General features: G+C 50.9%; 1 protein-coding gene and 2 non-coding genes across 4 annotated transcripts; all 3 read right to left on the bottom strand.

Moving 5' to 3' along the window:
- Window positions 1-224: 224 nt before the first annotated feature.
- Window positions 225-6,035, bottom strand: RPS3 (ribosomal protein S3). Of its 2 annotated transcripts, none has more exons than XM_071417864.1 (7): window positions 5,908-6,035; window positions 5,016-5,146; window positions 4,815-4,908; window positions 3,999-4,093; window positions 3,273-3,460; window positions 1,914-2,110; window positions 225-1,107 (listed from the first exon to the last, which is right to left on the bottom strand). In XM_071417864.1, exons 1-6 carry the CDS (start codon window positions 5,935-5,937, stop codon window positions 1,917-1,919), a joined length of 732 nt encoding a protein of 243 aa, XP_071273965.1. In that variant the 5' UTR covers window positions 5,938-6,035; the 3' UTR covers window positions 225-1,107; window positions 1,914-1,916. The 2 variants fall into 2 exon arrangements, with proteins under 2 accessions (XP_071273965.1, XP_071273964.1); XM_071417863.1 differs by lacking the exon at window positions 225-1,107 and adding an exon at window positions 1,161-1,229.
- Window positions 2,427-2,574, bottom strand: LOC139585299 (small nucleolar RNA SNORD15). Its single transcript, XR_011677019.1, has one exon. It is a non-coding gene; the product is annotated as a small nucleolar RNA SNORD15 (small nucleolar RNA).
- LOC139585300 (small nucleolar RNA SNORD15) lies at window positions 3,578-3,724 on the bottom strand. The gene has a single exon (XR_011677020.1). It is a non-coding gene; the product is annotated as a small nucleolar RNA SNORD15 (small nucleolar RNA).
- Window positions 6,036-15,962: the final 9,927 nt, after the last annotated feature.

Raw genomic sequence — 15,962 nt, 5'->3', positions numbered from 1 at the left:
TCTGAGCTCTCCCTGGAGCCTTCTCTTCCCCATAACTTGTGTAGCTCCTGACTCTAGCAGTGATGAGCACTGTGAAATTAACAGGGTAATGGACAAGGTTGGAGAGCTCTTCATCAGGAAGTGGAACAATCTCCTGGAAATCCAGCCCTCCCTGGGAGGCAGCAGGAGAGATTTCTAACCATCACCATCTACCACATAGTGTGTTTAAGAATTTAGAGACAACATGCAAAACCAGGTGTGACTTTTATTGCTTCAGATCTCCCCAGTTTCACAAATTTCCTGCTCCTACAATCTGACAGAGCTGTGTTGTCGTATTTTCTATTTTCAGATTATTTCCACATTCAAATTTGTATAAAAATTAATATTGGCATTAGTCTAATATTTATATTAACTATTTAAACATTTGCACTGAATGGTGCACACAGAAACCTGAAATCACTGACACTCTTGTTTCTGAAACTCAGACTCCCAGGTGTGATAGAGAAGCTGGGAACAGCAAGGCAAAGGCTCCCTAGACAGACCAGTTCAAAATTCCAGTTCCTAACCTGACTGCCTAATTCCTGCAGAGCAACCTCCTAAAAACAGAAATGTGGATGTGAAAGCTGGTCCTAAACAACAAACAGGCTTTGAATTCCTCAAAATCCAAACTCCTTGATCCTGCACATACATTATCTCCTATGATTGTGCCTCTCTTCCCATTCCTGCACCAAACTTCCACCAGATACTCCCACTTTGCAGGTCAGGACAGAAGGTTTGAAATCCTGAGTGTCACTTTTGCTCTCACCCCACAAATCCACACCCAAAGGTACCTGACCCTGACAGGAGCTGCACTGGCCTGGATACTGCCAGAAAAGCTCCCCCTTCTGGAAGCACTGGATAAGGTACTGGGATGGAGGGAACAGCAACCAGTACTCCATGGAGTGTGTGTTACTCATGACCGACCCTCTGAACACGGCATTGCTGCTCCAGCTCTATCTATCACAGGTATCAGTGCTTTATTCCCACTTTCTTTGGATCAGGATCTGGTGAAGGTCACTCCAGAAGGGGAACACAGCAACAGAATTCCTTCCACACCAAAGGTGGGAGCAAGGTCTTCCTGGAGTACATCTTGAGAAAATAAAAAGAAAAAAAAAAAAAAGAAAAAGCACCTTCACAAACACTGCCTTTTGTGATTTTATTAAGAGATGTTTTCAGGACAGACAAGCTTCTGGTTGCAGATGTTACAAACCCTACAACGAGAAACAAAACACTCAGTGAGCTGGGGGCAAACTCTTTTCCATAACCACCATCCTATCCCAAACAAAGAACAAACCAAGTTTTTCAATTAAACTGCATTTCTCATCTCCTGAATTTTGGCCAATGATCCCCACTTTTCCCACTGAGGCAGATCTTGCCAGACTCCTTGGTAAGACTTCAAACTGTAGTAACTTCCTTACAAGAGCAGCCTACAAATTGTTCTCACATGGCTTCTAAGACTATTCCAAACTGGATCCTGGGGCAGGACAGGATGGATATATGAGGAATATATTCTATAGATATATGAGGAATATATACTCTGTGCTGCCAACTGCACACTGATACAACACCAATACATCCAAGGCACCCAACCCAAGTCTCTCCAACTGTAATAATCCAAGGCCCCCAAATCCATGCTTGTATAACACAACATGGAAAAAGGCATGTGAACAGATCCATCATCTCCTCTCCAGAGGAGTGTTCTGAGCTGCACTGACACATGCCTTGAACCCTGTCCCCTTCACCCAGTGCAAGGGTCAAGCCCAACTCTGGTCTCTGTGCTGGGCACAACATAGCAGCTCATCTTCCCAAAATCCCAGCTTTGTGGTTTTGGTGGCCTGAAACCTTTTCTACATGGATCCTCAGCATACCTCCCTCCACTGCCCCCAGGCACTTACCCCTCAGGCAGTGGGCACTGGCTGAGGCATGGCTGGCTGTTCTGGTTTGCCACCTTTCTGCTCTGAAATGGGGGTGGTGGGCAGAATCTCTTCTTTGGGTTCCACGATGCTGACATGGTCTGGCAGAGGCTTTTTGGGGCCAATCTTTCCACTGGGGTCCCAAGGCAACATAATCTTTACTTTGATTCCCAGTACTCCTGCAGAGAGTGACAGGCCAAGGGAGACACAAAATAGATCAAGAGAAGAGCACCACGGTTACAAAATATCTCTCTCCACAAGGAAGATCTGCTATCAACACTGTAACACACACATGCTACAGCTTAAAAATCTAATTACTGTGACTTTATATCAGTGTTGTAAATCCAGGCAAATTAAAGTTGGATATGCAAAGTTATTCAACTCACTGCCTTGGCTGACTGCAGTTCTACCCTCAACTCATTCCAAGCCTCGTTTTAAGCCCTGTCCTCTTCCTCAGCTAATTTTTCTAGGAAATCCCACTTTTTTTTTAATATCCCTTCTCAGACAAATGCCTCTAAATCATCCAATGAGCAGAACACCCTGGCCAAGGCAGCCTCAGCACAGCACCACAGAACGTGGCACAGAGCAGGCTGCAATGACACAGGGATGTCCCTTCTGACTCGTCATCGTATCATCACTGAAGGGAAGGTGGAGAACAGCTCTGGCTGGGTTGGTATCCCTGCACCAGGAGCTCTGCAACTGATTAACCCAAAGCCAGTTAAGACACACACATCATTTGTGTTCTACCAGGAAGCAGAACAAGTGGAAGCAGGTTTAGCTGGGAAACTGTCTGGTTTAACTGTCTGACACCTGCAGCACCCCTGTTCTCTCTGCCCATCCTGAGGAGCCAGGAAAACCAGAATGCCAAGGGCTCTTAAAGCCAGGCAACAGGCACCTCATCTGGAAGTTATCACCAGCCTCAGAGGCCCCAGGACACAAGTGAGACCATCTGCAGAATCAACAGCCACATTTCTAACTGGAAACATTCAAACCCCTCCAGCAGAGAAGTGGATACATGGTATGACCACAGTGGCTGCTGAAAGCCCCTTGGCTTCCCATTCCCAAATGACTTCTACTCTAGATGTAATGTTCAAATCCCACAGTGAGAGTTCAGTGGCAAGAGCTCAAGAAAACAGAATTTTCAGAGTCTGAACCATCCAGAGCAGCACAACTAGACTACTGTGAGATGAGAAGTGCATTAAAACCACGTGAGTTTCAACCCAAGGATGCCAGTGGGAAATCTCCAACCTCCAGGAACGGGATGCCAGGAGCTGAGATTTTTTTGTCTCTGCAGCTCTAGAGAAGGAACCTGCCAAAGCTGCAAAGGGATGAGGCACTCACCCTGCCGGAGTAGGACGTGACGCACGGCTGTGTCCACGTAGTAATTCACTGGGTCCCCACTGTGGATCATCAAGCCATCCACAAACTTCATGGATTTGGCCCTCTGACCTCTCAGCTTGCCGGACACAACGACCTCACAGCCCTTGGCCCCGCTCTCCATGATGAAGCGGAGGACACCATAGCAGGCTCTGCAGGGAGAGGACAGCCAAGCCATGAGCCAGCTCTGCCAGACCCACAGGGCTCCCTGCAGGAATTTTACCACAATTCCAACCTCAGTTTTATGTGTCAGCAGTGCAGCTCCCATCCCTTCTCAGACAAATGCCTCTAGATCATTCACTGGTGACAGGAGGCTGCTGCTGGAGGACCTCACGCGGCGCCACAGAACGTGACACCGCGAGGGCACTGCCACCAGAGCCACCCGCTTCTGACTCGTCATCGCCTCATCACCGAGGGGATGAGAGCAGGGACACTGCCTCCTGAGCCACAGCACAGCCACAAGGCCTGAAATGCTGCTTGCCTCACTCCTCCACCCATTTATTCCCAAAGGAACACATGCAGCTTCATATCCCACAGACAACCTGCAACCACACAGAACGCTCCAGAAGTAACTGTGAACTGAAGTTTCAGTGCAGCTTTACCAGGTTAAATCCTCAAACTGCAGAGAGTTGTTTTTTGGGGACAGTCCTGGAGTGCCCCACGTCCCCCAGGGCAGGCTGCTGTACTCACCTGCGCACAGCCAGCCCCCCCAGGAGTTTGTAGCGCAGGGACTCGGCCTGGGCGATGGCACACAGACCCCTCGTGGCCACCTTCTCAGCGTAGAGCTGCAGGGAGAGAGGCACACTCACAACAGGGCTCCTTGCCAAGCCAGTCACACAACCACAGCCTGCTGTGCCTTGGAAGGTCCATCCACTCCCACCCCTGCCATGGGCAGGGATCTTTCCACTAGACCGGGTTGCTCCAACCTGGCCTTGAAGAATTTCAGGGATCCAGGAGCAGCCACAGCTTCTCTGGGCACCCTGTGGCAGTTCCTCACCACCCTCACAGTAAATTTAACTTTTACTTTAGAAGAACACAGGAGTTTCATTCTACTCTACTCCCTACCTTCAGTCCCGTTAACCCTTCCACATTTACAGGCAGCAGCTTTATTCTACATTTCCTTCCCTGTCTAACATGATCCAGCAGCATTGGCCAAGATGGAATAAATGTGCAACATCCCAGCACACACATTCCCCCTCCTTCCCTGATTTGTTTCAGAGCAAGATTTCATGGAATAGAACTACAGAATCCTTTGGGTTGCACGGACCCTTTAAAGGGCCCTAGCCCAACCTTCCCCTGGGAAAACACCCCCAACACTGAGGATCAAAAATAACTGGTTTGTCAAAGATCCTTCTGCAGCAGAGCAGTTTCTTTGTAATTTATTTTTTATTTCAGTGCAGGAGCATTTTTAAGGCCAAGTAACAGAAGGCCCAAGTCATCCTGAAACCACCTTTCAGCTGCCACCACAAATCCCTCTGCACCACCCAGTTCCTGAGGCAGTTTTACCTCCACGCTTCCCTCGGGGAATCCAAACCTCTTCTGCACCACAGCCGTCAGCTCCCGGATCCGGCGTCCCTTCTCTCCCAGGACATTCTGAGTTCTGAGGGAAAATAAGCACAGGACAAGTGAGAAAACTGTCCCCAGGAGTGAGACTGGAGCCATCCCAGAGAGCTTTCAGAGCATCCCAGCTCAGGAAGGCTGAGTTACCTGGTGGCAAGGATGATAATCTCAGTCCTGGTGGGAGTGACCCGGACTTCCACTCCGGAGTATCCATCCTCAGCCAGCTCCCGAGTCAGGAACTCGTTCAGCTCTGCTTTGAAGATGCCATCAGCGACAAACTAAAACACGAACGGACAAAGTCAAGGTCTTGTCACATCCTGAACTGGAGTGCAATTCACCCAAATTCCGAGTGTCTTTCCTGACAACTTTGCCTTCCTCAGAGAAAAATCACTGAATACTCTCAGTTGGAAGGGATCCACAAGGAATACCAAGTCCAGCTTTTACAGGAACAGCCCAGGAACTGAACCCACAACCTTGACTTTACCAGCACCGTGCTCTGCCCCATTCAGGGTGCAGCAGTGGGGAAAAATGGAACCCCCTTCCCTGACTTTCTCAGGAATAACCCACTCCTAGCAGGAGCCTACACCAAACACTGCCTGACCCACAGCCACTGCTCATGCTGGAATTCGGGAGCAATTTAAGGGAAATAATTACCGGGGTCCCATCCCTTTCCCAGCCCCACGGGATGCTGCTGCCGGGACTCCTGACAGCCCAAACCTCCCTCGCTCCCCAGGACAGGCAGCGCCCGGTGCCCTCCCGGGGCAGCCACCAGCCGCAAACCCTTCCCGCTGGAAAGCAAAGCGAAAACCCCGCAATTCCCGGCTCCCGGCGCCGCTCCGCACCTCCGCGCGCGGCCATGGGGAAGCGCCCGCTCCATCCCGCCGCCATGTTCCCCGCCGGGCCCCGCGCCGCATCCGCCGCCATCCTCCCCCGTCCGCCGCCGCCGCCCGCCGCGCTCCCGCCCCGCCGGCTGCTGGGGCCGCCGCGGGCGGTGCGGCAGCGCCCCGCGGCCGCGGAGGAGCCGTGCGGCCGCGCTCACCTTGCGCTTCTTGGAGATCTGCACCGCCATGATGAGCCGGGCCCGGCGGAAAGGAAGGAGCAGGCCCCGCGGGCGGCGCTATATCCGCCTTCCGCCGCGCCCCATTGGCTGGCCGCTGGCACGGCGGGCGCGAGCGGGGCACCATGGGAGATGTAGTCTTTGCCATGCCGCCATGTTGGCGAGGACTGAGCCGAGTGTACGGTCCAGAGCGGCGTTAAACGGGTTCTAAACGGGTTAAACGGCGTGGAAACGGACACGAGAGTCAGCAGTGTGTGAAATAAAACCGATATATGATAATTCACCCCGGGCTTATACCTGGAGACCTGCTCTGCCAGGCGTTGCTGTCAGAGGGTGCTCTGCTGTTATCCAGGAATCACAGCATGGCTTGGTTGGGAAGTGACCTTAAGGCTGATCCTGTTCCACCCATGCCACAGGCAGGGACACCTTCCATTGCTCCAAGCCGTGTCCAGCCTGGCCTTGGGCACTGCCAGGGATCCAGGGGCTACCACAGCTGCTCTGGGTATCCTGTACCAGGGCCTGACACCCTCCCAGGGAACAATTCCTGCCCAAAATCCCACCTAGCCTTGCCCTCTGGCAGTGGGAGCCATTCCCTGTGTCCTGTCACAACACATTGTTTTTTAATGGTTATGGGATTGTAGAGGATTACAAAAATAACAACAATAATGTACAGAGTTGACGCACAGCCTCTAGGAAGTGGAGATTTAAACTGCATTTTATCATGGATATTATTGTGGTTTGCAGATGGATCTGATGATCTTAAGGTCCTTTTCCAGCCCAAGTGATGCTGTGAAAATGCCCCCAGCAGGAGCAGTAAAGCAGAGGATCCCACTCTGCTCTGGGCCAGGGAAAAGCCACTAGATGTCAGTGCAGACGGTTTCCAGGCTGGGAAAAGCCTCTTGAATGAATAAGAATGAATAAATGAATCCCCAGGGATTCGTTGATCCACAGCTGGAGGGATGGCGGAGCATCCCATCAAAGGCAGGTGGCAGTGGTGGTGAGGAATTGTGTCCCCTCTGTCACAGACACCTTTGTCTCACTCCTGGTGTGCCCAGCCATCCTGGCACACCCCCTGCTCCTCCTGAGCCCAAGAGTCTCTGTCCCACAAACATCAGCCTCTGGAGAGGTGTCCAGCAGCTGGGGATGTCTCTGTGCAGGGATTTGAGCCCTGTGAACTGGAGTCTCAAGTAATTTTTCAGGGAAGACCCTGCCAAGCTGCACAAACCCCCCCATTCTGCTGTTTTCCACCATACTTTCAGGGCAGAAAATATCTGCTCAAGATCACCTGTTTTTTAGGCTGAGTTTACCCAGGAGGGTCTCACCTAATGAATTTCTGTATCACAAAAACACAGCAAAAGGCAGAACACGAGCAAAAAGCCTGACCTTGATGTGTGTCCCCTTTTCCACAGCCTGTGAAGGACAAACTCTGTGTCCTGTCAGCATTTCAGGGTCAGCACCCAGGGCTGGAGCTGGACACAAAGCAGGGCCTGGCTGGTGCTTGGCACCAAGGCAATGTCCCCTGTCCCCCAGATGTGGCCTGGGGGCTCCAAGTGTGGCCTTCACAGCCAGGGACATCCAGTGCCTTCCCCAAATAGCAAGGTGGGATTCCTCCCTGAGCATCAGCCAGCAGCCTGAGCGAACCCTGGGTGCTGGGAATGCATTCTGGGCTGGTTGGAGATGTCCCTGCTCACTGCAGGAGGCTTGAATTAGCTGACCTTTAAAGGTCCCTTCCATCCTGAGCCATTCCCTGATTCTGTGGATTCCCCCCTGCTCCATCCCTGCTGAAATGGAGGCTGGCAACACCCCAAAAAAGCTGTGACACACCTGCACCCCCCTCCACAGAGAGCTCAGGTGAGGTCCAGCAGGTCCCAGTGCCTTCCCAGGCCCAGCAGTGGTTGGGATCTGCAGCAGGCCTGGGATTATCCATAAATCCCACGGTAAGTGATGGACACTCAGGTTTCTGGGTCCTCACCCTCGGGGACTGCACCCCTGCTGTTCCCCATTCCCCACTCCCTTGTGGAGCTTGGCCACCAGCACAGGAGCTGCTTTTGTCCCCAAAGGATGTGCAGGGGATGGAAAAAACTTGGAGGTTGCTCCAGCCATGACCCTCCCTGGCTCTGGGCACATCCCTCTGGCAGCAGCACCTGGATCTCCTCTTGGACTGTGCAGGAGCAGAATCAGGGATACACAGGAAGGATGTCACCCCAGATGTGGCACTTGGCAGCCCCCTGTGCCCATGGGGAGGGCCTGGCAGGTGCTGGGAGGTGGTGCCAGGTTTCCTGGCTGTGGGGGACGTGGCTAGGAGTAGGTTTGGGAATGAGGAGCTGTCCTGCCTCCCCCCAGCTCCATTCAGTGCCCAGCCAGCAGCTGAGGGCCATTGCAGGGGCTCAATGAATCCAGCATCTGCTCCCCAGGAAGCTGGCTCCTGCTCAGGGCAGCAGGAGGGGCTGGCAGCCCTGGCAGGGAATGGGCCAGGACAGCTTTCCCAGCTCCATGGCACGCTGGGCTTTGGGATACCCTCTGCTTTCTGTGGGCAGTGACAAAAGGTGGCACTAGGAGAGAGTGCCCTGCCTGGGAGAGTCCCCAGCTGCCACTGCTGCTCCCAAAATAAGGGAGACCCTGCCAGGGACTGTGCTGGCTCTGCAGGAGGACAGGGAACAGCCTTGGGGTCATCAAAAATACAAACTGGTGCAGGCAGAAGCACAGCCCATTCCTGCTGTGGTCCCACCTGCAGGATTTGGGGTGACACGCTGGGTTCCACTCTCACCACGCCCCATCACCTCTATGGACATGCCTGAGGATTTCAGGAATCTCCCTTCCTGTTCCTTATGATTTCCTGGTGCTCCAGGAGGATTTGGACAGCAGGACCCCAACCTACATCCCTGCATTTCAGTGCAGGAACCAGCAGGAGAACAGAAATCCTCCCAAATCACCATCAGAGGCACTGCAGAGCTCATGAATTTTCCCAGGGAGTAGCAGTGGAAAATGAAACCCCGGGTAGAGATGGACAAGATGAGATAGTTTGCATTAAATGAATGGAGATGGGTCCTGGGAGGTAATTCCAGCAGAAATAAGATGAATTGCAAGCACCACTTGTAAAGCATTTGTAAAGTCTAACTCAGGCAGGAGTTTTACTGCAGGAGAGGCTGTATTAGAATTTACTGCTGCAGTTGGAGCAGCTGCTACTGCCCAAGCTATAAACCCCTCACTGAGCTCCTCACCACTCCCTGGCACCTCTGGAAATCTTCCTGAGAAATGTTTTCTGCCTTCCCACATGGAGCAGCCCTTCAGAGTGGGGAGAGATGGAAGGAACAGGGCTGGGAGTCAGGGCCACATTCCCAGGCCTTTTGTAAACATTTCACACCCAGCAAGATTTACTGTTCTTAGCTCGGCAAGAACACCAGGAATAAGTCCAGCAAACCTTCTGGAGGCAGGGGAAGGTGGCAGGATCCTGCAGTACAGGGATGGAAGAGGGTGTCCAGGCAGAGACAGCTCTCAGCTGCCCCAACCCCATCTCCTTCCCTGCAGCTGGTAAAGTGGGATTGAAACGCAGGCAGCACCAGCTCAGCTCCAGGTTAAGGATGAATAACTGCTCTGGAAAGGTGTGTGGGACCCTCCAGGAGAATTCACACCTCTAAGGACACATCAGAGCTTGAAAACCAACCGGCAAATGGGCAAAACAGAAGCTGTGCACTGGACATGGTCTGGATTTAACCCAGGAATTGCAGCACTCAGCAAGGTGTTAGTGAAGCTCAGTCTGAGCCAGCAGCCAACTCGATTGTAATCCCAGCCTGTCACCTCCAGCACATCTGATAAATTGCTGGCAGTGTTTCAGAGGCTGTTCCCAAACAGCTCCATCACTCTGACACCTTCCTTTGGGCACCTGCCCCTAAACAGCACTTTGCTTTGCTGCCTGGATTCACTTGAAGGACTTCAAGCAGGTTATTAAACAATTTAAACTTCCTTTAAAAACAGGAAATGGACTAAGGATGCTCAGTGTGCTGCTTAGCTGGGAACCCCTGTCTCATTACTATTGAATGAAGCCAGTGGCTGCTGGCAGCAGTCACTCCAGCAGCTCACACCCGGCCCCACGGCTCCGCCTGAGGGATGGAAATTGAAACTTTAATGGGCATTTCCAGGAGAGCAGTTTGCCCTGGCACTGTCACCCGAGAGCCAGCAGTTAAGCAAGTGATTCTTAATCAGTTTTCAAGCCCCAGGACACAGGCTGAGGGCAGGAGGAGCTGTTTTGCCTCAGCACCGCATTTTGTGATGATTTACAGGTGCACTGAGACAAGGCTGGTGACAAAGGCCATCCCCTGCTCCTCCTGGTGGAACTGCTGACATGACACTCCAGCCTGGAAGGACAGGACAAGGGGGAATGGCTTCCCACTGCCAGAGAAATCCATGGAGCCATCCATGTGGGAAGATGACACCTTCAACAGAGCTGAAGAGCACTGGAGGCAAGTACCACTGAGGGAACTGGCTGAGGCTGCAAGGCTCAAATCCCAGACCCTCAATCCCAGATTTCAGCTCCCTGCTTGCACAAGGGAAGCAGAACTGCTTGGCCGAGCTGAGCCCAGGTGCTGTGGCAGCAGGGAGGGAGCTGCTGGTCCAGGAGCAGCCTGGCAATACCCAGCTCCATGCCCTCCCTGCTTTTCCCTGTCCCCTCTCCACCCCAGACACAGAGCCAGGGAGCAGCAGTGATAAACTGGCTGCTGGTCCAAGCACAAGGTTATTTTCTAGGACATTAAGCAGAACCCTCGGATGCCAGCTTGCAGGAGAGCCATGAAGAGTGACAAGGCACCTGACCAGAATGCAAAAGCAGAGATGCAAACTTAACACCTTTTTCCCCCTTTATCTGTTAAAAATAGCTTTAGAGGGGAAGCTTAAAGCAGTGTGAGGGGCTGCTGGCTTTAGAAAATGAGCAGTTTCAGCAGAAATATTCAGTGACCACCACCCAGAGAGCTCTGATTTTTGGTATCTCAGCCATCCACATCTTAAATTAAACATTGAAGCTGCAATGCAGCCCAGTTGTTTGGCAGGGGCTTATAAAAACCTGAAAATCTTTACCCAGCTTGCTTTTCTGTAGGAATAATACCACTAACATCCCAGAATTATCTCCATCTATGTCTGGCTAGGACTCCAAACCAATAAATTGTCTCCAAACCCTCAGATTAGCTCGGTCAGGTAATTTTGAAAGCAGCAGCAGCACTTCCCCACTGTTAGGCAGATCACTGAGATTCCCTCGTTATCCCAGAGCAATCCCACTCCAACAGTGTCCTTGGGGAATAATTTGCAGGAACTTCAACAAGGAGGGAATTGGGAGTGCCGTATTTATTATCACTTACATTCATTGAATTGAATATTTGGGTTAATATTTGGAATGAAATTTCTGATTGGAAAGAAGAAAAAAAAAATGGACAAAAATAAAACTACCACCTGTTTCTATGGCAAAAAAACCCCAAGCCCACCCTTTTTAGAAAAACATTACATTTTGGATTTCCCTCCTGCCACTTTGATCCCTGGCTCAGCCTCAGCTCTGATGTCCCAAGCATCCCATGAGTGCTCAGATCCTTCCACAGAAATCCCTGGGGAGTCCAAGCACTCACTGCTTCCTCTCTCTGCCCAAAGGAGCTTCCCTCTGCAGGGTCCTTCTCTCCTGGCATCCTGTCAGTGATGTTCTCAGAACCCCTCAAGTCCTTTGGTCATATTCCCCTCTTTTGCCCTCCTCCTGCTGTCACACAAAGCATCTCCCCCTCGTTTTTAAGGAGCAGCAACACCTTCTGCCATTGAATTCCCAATAAAAATGCCAGTTCTCTTTAAAATCCCACAGCAACACCTGCAGCAGGAAACCCTGGGAGCATGAACAGGGTGATGGATTAGAGCTGCTCCCTTCTCAGAAACCAAGATGTTCTTATGAAGTGGGATTAATAACACAATATCCATTTTTTTAACCCTATAAACCTTATTTTTAAGCCATCAGCTTCTCATGTCTCTTCACGCAAGTTTATTCCAGGAGTTGATCCAGGGTTGTTGCTGTTTTCCAGACAGTGCCCTCCCTCCATCCCTTCCCTTTGCTAAGCAAAGAGGCCCCAGTCTTAGAGAAATTAATTAGTGCAGTAATTTGCCCAGGACACAGAAGAGAAGCCGAATTTGTCCCACTCTGCAGGATTCAGCTGAATAAAAAAGACAAATAGCTGTGCTGTGGGATTTTAAAAAGCTGCTGTCAGCACTCCCAATGCAACCAGACCTGGAAATTCATTCGTTTTTCACTAAACAATGGAAAAAGGAGAAGCAATTACAGTAGACAAAACTAATTACAGCAGAGCTGAAGCACAGCTCACAGCACTCACTCTTCAGTCTGCATTCAAAAAGAGAAATCCGACCCCAAAACCACTCCATCAAAAAAGGGTGAAAATCTGGGAGTGGAATAAAAGCAATTTTGAAATAGAAGTGGCACTTCAGCATGGCACAGACTGGTTTTTTGGAAGGAGAAACCTTCAGGTGATGCTTGGCAAACAGGACACAGGGATTCATCCAGGAATGATGCCAGTGGGGGAAAAATGAGCTCCCAGCTCCTCCTCATGGGGCCCATTCCATGTTCACCTCACATCCAGGTGAGTTTTGGGTGGATGTTTGTTAGTTGCCAGAAGAACATGGTGTTAGTAATGCCAAGGTCTGGGTTAATCTCCAAGAGCTGCACTCCATGATCCTTGGGGGTCCCTTCCAGCTCAGAATGTCCTGGGATCTTTGTGGAGCTCAAACTTGGACACTCACAGCTGAACAGCTTCTCCTTCCATAGTGAAGACAGAGCATCCCAAAGGTGAGGTTATCCCCATTTCCTGATCCTCACAGCCATCCCTGCCCGACCCAGAACACTCCAGGGGTATTCACACCTTTGGGTGAAATGACAGAAGAGAATCCAAAGCCTCCTGTAAAGCCCATTTAATCCCTGGCCATGGTCCAGGCTGGCAAGGGACAGTGACAGCTCTGAGAGAAGCAATTCCTGATGTCCAGAGCTGCATCTCCCACGGGCCTGCCTCCTGTTCCCTTTGGATACCAGCTGGGAAATCCAGCAGACAGCAAAAGGGAATTTTCAGAATCACTGCTTAGCACAGAGCCTGCGCTGGAAAATGGATTGCAGGGAGAAAACCTGAAGTGCAGAGAGCAGGAGGAATGGGATTGGGCTGTGGATGGATGTGGCAGACACCACCTCAGGCCTCATTCCCTGGGGATGAGGGCCACACCTGTGATTTCAAAGTCTCCACAAGCCACTTCCAACACACAAAGCTGCCACTGGCCATGGCAGAATGTTGTTTTTCTGCCTGGATCCTTAAGGAGGTCCAGTCTGAAGCCTTGATCCTGGAACCCCATTCCTGAGTCTTCATGGCCACTGCACAGCCCTCAGCCCAACACAGAGCTTCTCCCTGCCAGAGAATCATTCAGGAAAATCCTTTCAGATCATGGAGTCCAGTAATTCCTCCAACACTGCCAGGGCCACCACTGCCCCATGTCCCCAAGTGCCACATCCACATGGCTTTAAATCCCTCCAGGGATGGGGACTGCTCTGGGTGGCTGTGCCAATGCCTGAAAATCCTTTCAGTGAAGATTTTTTCCCTCTTATCCAACCTAAACCTCCCCTGGCACAACTTGAGGCCATTTTCTCCTGTCCTCTGATTTTATTCCAGGATTCTCTGCATTTCCAGCCTGGAGAGGAGAAGGCTGGGGGGGAACTCTTCAATGTGCAGCAATTGTGGAAGGAGGGTGCCAAGAGGATGGGGCCAGGCTCTTCCCAGCAGTGCCAGCATCCCAGGAGATGCACAGGTACCTGTCAGACCCACTCTCCCCCTCCTCCTTGTGCTGCTCCACCAAGCAGAGGGATTTCCCACCTCTCCCTTCTGGTATCACTGCAGTGCTCTCTTTCATTTTCTGGCTGAAATGACCTGCAATGCAGAGGCTCACTTGCTGCACTGATCCTGCTGCCAGATCTGTAATCCTCAATCCCCCTGGGGAATGCCTGGAGTAGGAAACCACTTGGCATGGCAAGCACGTCAGCATTTTCCTGGCTGCATTTTTTATTGTCTCTTTGCTGCATCCCTGACTTCAGTTAAGTTTTCTTCCCTTTCATCCCTCACTTTCTCCAGCCTCCCCCAGTGCCTTGAACTGAGGTCTCAACATCCCTGAGCTCCCTTCTCTTGGACACACCTGTCCAGGTGTGGGGGGACAGCACATTTACTCCCATCCTTCCCAAGATTTTCATGGAGGGTAACAGATCTGCAAATGGAAAAAACACGGGGAGACAGAACTCTTCCCTTGGCAGTGGCATCCTCTCTTTCCTGGGAGGCTCCAAAGGCTGATTGATTGAGGTGGATTCCCTGCTAATCCTGCCCCTGCCATGCTGGGATTTACAAGTTATTAATTATAGGGACCTTGCAAGCTGCAGAGCAGCCAGACTTCCAAGCAGCAGAAGATGCTTTATTTAGAGAAGATGGGGCAATTTTTGTTTTCTTTTTTAATTACTATCAGCAGTGAGAGAGATTTGTACTAGAAGGGAGAGAAAATTCACCCACTGCACTGGTTCCTTTGAATATTTCCATAAAAGAAACAACAAAAAAAAAACCAACCCAAAACCTTGGCACAATTTGGAGTAAACATCACATTGTTTACCCCCATTTCTTCTACCCAGTCTCAGTCCTATTCACTTTTTGAATATCACTAAATCCCAGACTGGTTTGGGATGGAAGGGATTTTAGATCGCCTCATTCCACCCCTGCCATGGCAGGGACACCTTCCACTGTCCCAGGTGCTCTAAGCCCTGTCCAGCCTGGCCTTGGCCACTTCCAGGGATCCAGGGGCAGCCACAGCTGCTCTGGGAACCTCCCCACCCTCACAGGGTAGGATTTCCTCCTAATTCCCAATCTACATCTCCATTCTCTCAGTTTAAAGCCAAAATCTGGGAACCAAAGCAAGCAGAGGAAAGCCTGGCTCTAACAGATCTGCTGTTGACTTGCAGGGACTCACATTTCACCCTCTGCACTGGGGAAGTTCCCCAGATTCCTTCTCTAGACTATGCCAAGGAGGAAATAGAGCCCTGCAGCCTTTGTGGTTCCTCAGCATCTCTCTTTGCCTCTAAGTGGTCACTGTGTGCTCTTCACACCATGCAGGAAAGGCATTTCAGGGACAAGAGGTTTTCATAGAAATCAGTTTATGGCAAGAATGATGAGATCACAGCACAGTTCTGTTGGTTCTGGACCCCAAGCAACAAGCAAACAGTGAAAAGAAAAGGACACAGCTGTCAAAGCAGCAAGGCAGGACAATAATTTTTAGAGGAGCACCATGAATCCATATAAAAAGCAGGAAAAATGGGATTTCTCAAAGGAAGAGGCTGCAGGAGCTCAGGGGAAAAAGTAAAGGTCTGTGCAGCAGCTCAGTGGGAAGAGTGGACGTGCAAAAAGATCCAACCCAGCCCCACAGCAAAGTGCTGTGTTCCATGAGAAAAACAAGTGTCCAAAACCAGGGAGCACGTGGAAATAATGGAATATTTGGCACCTACCAACTGTAGGAAACTGGGATTAGCCCAGCAAGGAGGTGGTCACTGACAGGCAGCTTCTGAGTGCAGTGAGAAAATCCAACGTGGAAATGCAGCCCACAGAGGGATCCCAGAGCTGGAGAGGGAATGCTCCTGGCACAATTAGGCAAATCAAGCCTATTAAGGGACAATCACTCTGAAGGGTTGTTATCAATCACTCCCCTGGCTTTCTTTAGGCAATTATCCTAATTGCATCAAGGCTATTAAGCAATTATTTTGATAACTGGAGCTTTTTTGCCGACTCTTCGATTCTTGCAATGTTTTGTTCTTTGTATAAATGCCCCCTCCAAAAGATGTTTAAAGCTGATTTTAAGGATGTCCTTTTCCTGAAGCACAAGATACAAACTTCTGTGTGAAGCACCAAGTCCCTCTCAAGAAAACGCTGATTTTTATCCCTGGGTTTTCTCTTAAACCTCCCTCCCACCCAAATCTCCCAGGGCACCAGGGA

This window comes from Agelaius tricolor, unplaced genomic scaffold (genome assembly GCF_023055355.1).
Source record: "Agelaius tricolor isolate 1412-34295 unplaced genomic scaffold, bAgeTri1.0.p SCAF_71, whole genome shotgun sequence".
Lineage (NCBI taxonomy): Eukaryota > Metazoa > Chordata > Aves > Passeriformes > Icteridae > Agelaius > Agelaius tricolor.
This window is presented reverse-complemented; position numbering and strand designations above follow the sequence as displayed.

What these genes read in the sequence shown, in the direction of transcription:
- RPS3 (XM_071417864.1), bottom strand. Translation starts at nt 5,937, where the DNA reads ATGGCGGTGCAGATCTCCAAGAAGCGCAAG. An exon ending in AGATCTCCAAGAAGCGCAAG is followed by an intron (nt 5,147 to 5,907) that starts GTGAGCGCGGCC and finishes TTCGTGTTTTAG; the next exon opens with TTTGTCGCTGATGGCATCTT. An exon ending in GGGGGGCTGGCTGTGCGCAG is followed by an intron (nt 3,461 to 3,998) that starts GTGAGTACAGCA and finishes CTCTCCCTGCAG; the next exon opens with AGCCTGCTATGGTGTCCTCC.